Source organism: Notothenia rossii (assembly GCF_949606895.1).
Source record: "Notothenia rossii genome assembly, chromosome: 3".
Lineage (NCBI taxonomy): Eukaryota > Metazoa > Chordata > Actinopteri > Perciformes > Nototheniidae > Notothenia > Notothenia rossii.
Genome location: NC_136901.1, coordinates 55656390 through 55663461, shown reverse-complemented (window position 1 = coordinate 55663461; position 7072 = coordinate 55656390). Strand labels below are relative to the sequence as shown.

Here is a 7072-nt window from a genome sequence, read left to right as displayed (position 1 = left end):
ACATTACACATAGTAGACATGTAAGAGTCAGTGGACTCCTGTCTCCTGTGGACATTACCCACAGGTGCAAATACGGGTAAAGTGTCTTGCCCAAGGACACAACAGCCTGATGCAGTGGCTGGAGTTTACCAACGCCCCTTGATCTGATGACCAACGCTCTAACCACTGCGCCAAAACTGCCCCAATATATTCACAACCCCTCTGGACATTAACACTAACACTAACCTGGATTCCACCGGGTCCGTCTGCGCCGCGGTTTTGGTCCGACCTCTTCCAGCGTCATAACCCACCGGGCGCGTTTCAGAAGCGGAGCGTCTTGCGTGCCGGCTCACAGTTTTTCTTGATTTGGGCATATTTCCTGGATAGGCTACTTTGTGAAGGCAAAGTTAATAATAATTGTAATATTCCAGTTATAAACGACATGAATCAAAGATGTGTTGCTGTATTTTAGTGGTAAAAAAAGGCATTCATCATCATAATTATTATATATATAATTTATACAGTGCCTGTAAACCGGAGGAGAACGCTGGCATTTCTCCTCCTACTTGAAAGACTACGGAGGGATAGGGTCTGCAAAATTAGTTTATTTTGGGGATTGACTGGATGCTCTGACCGGTCCACTTCCTGGCCGGCACTATGCAACGCCTCGCGTCGAAAATAGACTTGCATCCTATTTTTAGCGGAGCCCAGCGCCAAGACGCTTCTGGGACGCTTCTAGCTGTAACGCGGTGCAGATGGACCCGGTGGAATCTAGGGGTAAGTAACATTTGCCTTTCAAAAGTAGGGGTGGAACATTAATCTATGCTTCCAGAGACCCTTACTACAAGACCCTTAACCCTAACGGAGATTACACACGGCGGCGTGCGTTGAAGCGTCAACGCTTCTGCCCATTCACTTTGAATGGGGTGACGTCACGCTTCGCCAAACTGCATTGTGGGAGCAAAGCATAGCTTCAAAAGTAGAGCAATGTTCTACTTTTGAAGCTTCAGCGGAAGCGTCAGCCAATCTAATCATATGCCAGTACAAGCTTTAGCCAATCAAACCGCGTGCTTGTGAGTCTGGGGCAGGTGATTCATGTGATTGGTTGTTGGTCGAGCGTCAGACACGCCCGCCAGCAAGCTTCAACGCACGCCACCTTTTGTAAGTTCCGTAAGGGCCACACTACCTAACAGAAGGCTACTTTCAATGCTATGTCTCCAGGCTTTAATGTTAATGTTCAAAAAGCTCTTTATTTTTCTCATACTGCCTGTGCAGCAGCACCTCTTTTCACCCTCTGTCTGAAACCTGAGCCCAGTCTGCTCTGATTGGATAGCTGGCCGGCTCTGTTCTGATTGGTCATACGCTAAGAGACGTCCCGCCCCTTGTTCCATTACATTAAATCTGTTGAGCGCTAGCCAATAGAAGAGCGAGTGATACATAGTGATGTAACTATGTTATGGAAGTCTGTAATAAGACTTTATACAAATGAATTAGGTTGCAACCATGGACAAAACGTGTTTTAATCACAATGCTTGTAAGAAAGAGACGGGCAGAGTGAACTGAAGTGTATTCAAAGGCTGGTTCATAAAAAATTGCATCAGCTTTATGGTCTCTACTACAACATTAAAGCTTCATAATGCATGCATGTATCGATGGAATGGTCATAAATTAAGGAAAAGCAAGCTGTTCTGTCTTCAGTTATTTACTGATATATTTGTATTCATTTTCCGTTTTAGCCACCTAAAAGTTTTTCAGCGACTGGAATTGCACTAGAAAACAGAAGGATTGTTGTATCACTCATGGTTTTCTACCAGGTTGCTGAAGCTCTTTTCAATTTGAACCGGAGAAGCCCTATGGAAAAAACACACTTTCAACAGCCTGCAATCTCACTCTTTCATTCCGAGCTCCAGACCAGAGGTGAGGATTGGAATGAAGATTGATGATTGACCTGGGAGTTTGGATTTGTGACTCAGCTCTTTACTGTCACGGCCCGGCGCAGACCTGCTTTACCGCTGTTTGATCTCACTTCAGATCCCCTTCTCTATCCTCTACGTATAACAACTTACCTTGGGCAGAGATATGAGGACAGCTTAGTCACATCACTGCATCGTGAGGAAAAGCACGGATTCCCCCGGGATTTTAAAGCACAGCTGTTGGGATAAATCTGGGCTAAGCAGAAGTTATGTTTAACTAACCCCAAGCACACTTCATAGTGTTTCATAATTCATTGTAATGGGTTTGAATGCTTAACATCATAGGATCATTGGATGGGAGGAAGTCGGCGGGTGTAATGGACGGACAAATCAGTGATCCCAAAGAGAAAAGTATTTGGGAGTCCTGCTTCATATTAACATGTGCTGTTGTAATTAGAGGTGTAGACGAAAAAACACACTTGGAGAGTTTTTTTTTTAGATAAAATGTATAGCCTTCAAAAGCAACATTTATCTGCCTTCTCAGGCCTGGTGCTGCTCTTTCATCCACAAAAGGAAAAATCCCCCTCCCTGCTTATTCCAGTCACATTTATAGCATGAGAGCCCGCATTCACAATTCAAACTGACCAATCAGGTCGTGCCTCTGGGATGAGACTCAACAGGTTCAACAAACATATTTTTAGAAATGTCCAAAATGCATAATTTATCTCTATAAACTGTACCTTCAAATCAAAATACACCTTCAAAACAAACAATTCCAGCATATAACTGTTGGTATTTATGTTAATTGGCCAACAATACATCACATATAATTTGTCCAATGACATTTGAGACTCCACCAACTCATACAACACTCACATTCTTGCAATGTGTTGCGCGACAAGACATTGCTGTTAATTCTGAGGAGAAGTGTCATTTCTATACTAAAGTCTGTGCAAATCCCCAAGTACATATTAAGATTTATTTTCTGGATAATAAAAAACCTACCCATGATAGTGGATGAGAAGTGTGAATCAACAAAGTCAGAATTAATCCTCTAGGGCAGGGGTTCCCAAACTTTGCCATGCCAAGGACCCCCATATAGCATTATCGTCTGGCGGGGTCCCCCCTGTTGCAATTTCTTTTTTTAAATGATGAGTACATTATGATGGAGAATATGACAAATTAATAATATAGCTTAATACATTTTCTTAATATATATTTGTATTAATAATTAATAAGCAGTTATTCTTATTTCTTTTTTTTTCACTGGGATAATAACACGCTTTAATATTTATGTTTAATGATGAGAAATACCACAAGAAAAGGGAAGAACTGTAGGAATAAAATAACTTCCATCATTATGTCTTCTCCTTTCATAGGGAGGACTCCTGGTCCCTTGAACCTGGCCCTATCATCCCCAGGTACTTATCAGGGAAACCTGAATGAGTTGTTTTTCTACATTATTAAACAGGAATACTTTTACATTCAATTTTCACTTTCAAAATGAAGATTCGGTCTTTAAAAAAGCAAGAATTAGGAAATGGAATATAACTGATAACTATAAAGAATATAAGATGCAGTTTCTGAATCTTTCCACCTTTCATTTTCTTAAGAGTAGAACAGTTTTATTTAACATGTGGTGATATTTGAGAGCTTGGACTAAAAGTTCAACAGTGTCTATTGATTCCCTTAGCACCCTTCAAGTTCAATCCTTCTCTCTGCCGCCACAGGCAGGATGAGATGAGAAATATGACTCCACAGTCCACTGTACTTATCGAGGTCCATCCTGTTGAAAGCTACAGGAAGGCCGTCAGAGAGGAACTTCTTCTGGAGATGGTCGTCCATCATATCCTCCACACCACACAGACGGGCCTCGGCAGGGATCTGCTCTTCCTCCCCCAGCAGCACTGTGAACATCAGACAGGTCTTCTTGTAGGCGGCGTTCTCATGGTCGCAGTAGCGATTAAAAATAAGCATGGCGCATGGGGGCAGCTCCTCGAAGCGGTTAATGACGGCTATGGGTTTGTCTCCTTCGAAGGCTCCCTGAAGCTTGCTGTTGATGTCCAGCTTCACCTGATCGCTGTCTTGGCTGGCTCTGCTGGCTCTGCCGGCTCTGCTGGCTCCGTCGATGTGGAGGACGGAGGCGTTGAGGGAGGTGGAGAAGGCGGCGGCCAGGTTTGTGTCTGGGCTGTCTTCTCTTGGTCCATCTACTTGGTCGTCCTTTCCTTCACTGAGAGTAGGCAGGCTTATCGTTTCTGATTCTTTTTTCTCCCCAGTGTGGTGTTCTCTGGACTTCTCCTCAGTTGCTGAGGTTGGTTGCTCATTTCCTGGTGTCTTTCTGTTGAAATCACCACAACTCCCTTCATCAGCCTGAAGTGGGGTTCTGTTCTCCGTCACATTCAGTGATGTGCCTTCATCTGGACGGGCCATCCGATCTCCAGCCGCAGCACTCTCTTCTGTGTGTTTCTCTGCCATGTATGTGGGTGGAGGCTCCTCACTCAAAGGTCGGTTCAATGCTTTTGAGATATTCTGCTTTTCATCAGGATCTCTCTCCGGTTTGTAGTTACATGGTAAAACATCAGGATCCAATATAGACTGTGTTTCTTCTTCCTTCCCTGTGATCACATCTGTCCAGCAAATGCTTCCTTGGAAAGCATCCAACCGGAGAGTGTATACACTGTAGCCAGCCAGAAACTGTTGAACATGTTTTACTGCATTGCCAATCAGTTATTCTTCTAAACATTTTTTGTATTTATCTTTGTTTTGTCATTCATTACATTAATTGTGTCTTCTGTTATAAACATTCTTAACACAATATTAAACAGTAATATCAACAGTAAATATATGTTTTAAGCATTTTTAAAGTGATTTCTTTCTTTATAACATTATATAATTTTGAACAGTAATATGAACAATTAACATATATTTTTAGCATTTTTTTAAAGCTACTTTTGCCTTAATAGTATTATATATAATATTCAACAGTAATATTAACAATAAACATATTTATATTCATATATATAAACATCAATATTTGCTACATCCGTGCTCTCATCCAGCTGCAACTCAGTTTCACTCTCAGTAGCGGCAGCTCGATTCTGATTGGCTTGAAGGGCGGTCTTGTGATTTAAAAAAAATATACATATATGAAAAAGTAAAAAATATTAAAAGATTGGCATCAAAGATTGATAGATATGCAGTTATTAATAATAAAAAAAAAAAAATGTAACTTTAAAAAATAAATAAATTCCCTTTTCCCAAAAACCTCATCGTGGCACCAACATAAAAGTCAGCGGATACACAAATTAATTAGTATTTAACCTTCAGAGACCATGAATGTTTGACCAAAGTCTTTAGCAGTCCTTTTAACAATTTTGAGACATGAAGCATATCCCCAAAAATGTCAACCCTACAGATGTAGCGCTTCATTTCAGACAGTTTGAAACGCGAGGGCCGTGATAGGTACGTGATCTGCCCTCGCTCAAGGGAAAAACTCCAGCTTGACTTGAGACATCCCCCGTGATAAATAAATGTAATTATAATGAAGCCAGCTGCAATGGATCATTGATCCACTAGGGGGTGCAGTGGGGTTCCACACTGGAGCTCATGTGAAATAAAGTCAGATACAAGTACGCTGGATGTACAGCGGAACTTTGTTAAGATCCATATGTCACGGATATCATACTCTGTGCTAAATAAGAGACATGTAATCATTTACAAAACATCACCATGTTGTTATTTAACAAATTAATGTTGTTTAGTCGAAAAAAACGAACGGGAGGAAATGCAGCCCGGCTCTCGATTTTTAATCCTAATTTAATCAACATCTTCACCACGATCATTTATGTTTATGTTTGCCGAATTGACATGAAATTACTGGCACATATGAATATACTGTATTCAACTTCATTAAAACGTTATTAACGTGCCTAAACTCAGTAATTCACCAAAAATATTTATATTTTAATGGAGCTTCGTCGGCAGATCAGGATCCCGACACGTAGCGGAGGGATCTTGATCAGCATGAAGGGTGTTATTTTCCCCATAAGGAACAAGTCGCTGCAAATTATCCCGCTTATTACATGGCCACATTCTCAACAAAGTAATGACATGACTCCCAATATTAATTGAAATGCTTTTAAGGATTTAGAAAATGTTTTTATTGATTTAAAAAATAGTTGTATTGATTTAAATTGACATGCATCCGCGAAGAAAAATAGTCCGTTGTTACCGTTTTTTAAACAGTCTGAATTAAACGGCAGCTCTCAGCTGCGTATTACTATTTACACAACTAATGGCCCATCAACCACAGCTCTCTCCCTCCCTCCCCCCCTGATCTTTCTTCTCCAGCAGCTAAATTAACTGTAGGTTACTCTGAGTGACAAGCTTACAGTTAGTGACGTAACAACACCATAAAAGCTGGTGGGTTGAAAGCAATACGGGAGTTAAAAAGAACTAGAATAATTGTGATTTATTTATTGTGGCTTTTATGTTTTTAGGTATAAAATGTTATATAATTCAGGCTTATAGTTCACCCTTATCTAAAAGCCTTCAACAATGACAATATTCATAGTAATTTCATAAATCCTTCAAACACACATTGTAAAAAATAGCCTACTGTAAGTTAAGAAATCATTCCAATATGTACATCTTCTGATGTAACAACAATAACATTATAAATAGTAACATAGCTGAACATGGTATTGCACATTTAGCTTTGAGTGTTACTGACCTGAGATAATTGTATTATATGAATTAAGGTGACTGAGGCTTTTTAATATAGAAAGAGCACAACTGAAACATAACATCTGAAACGATGTCACAACAGAATACACTTTTTGGGGATGCAGCTTTGGATGTGAGGAGTGAGGAACACGGCTTAGAACGGGCATGTCGCTTCCTGTCCTGCCAGTGTTGGCATGACAGGAGAGTGTGTTCACCAGTCTGCCTTGATCTATGAATTCATGTCCGTGATACTCACTGCTGCCCACAGCTGTTTTATAGAAGGAAAACCTCCTTCACTTCATGAAAGTGTTTTAACCACAGACACCTCTAAACACACACACACACACACACGCACGCACGCACGCACGCACGCACGCACGCACGCACGCACGCACGCACGCACGCACGCACGCACGCACGCACACACACACACACACACACACACACACACACAC

General features: G+C 41.0%; 1 protein-coding gene across 1 annotated transcript; it reads right to left on the bottom strand.

Moving 5' to 3' along the window:
- Positions 1-3176: 3176 nt before the first annotated feature.
- Positions 3177-4367, bottom strand: LOC307032978 (torsin-1A-interacting protein 2-like; the record flags this gene model as incomplete). The annotated part of the gene is made up of 1 exon (XM_079671247.1): positions 3177-4367. One exon carries the CDS (start codon positions 4365-4367, stop codon positions 3582-3584), a length of 786 nt encoding a protein of 261 aa, XP_079527373.1. The 3' UTR covers positions 3177-3581.
- Positions 4368-7072: the final 2705 nt, after the last annotated feature.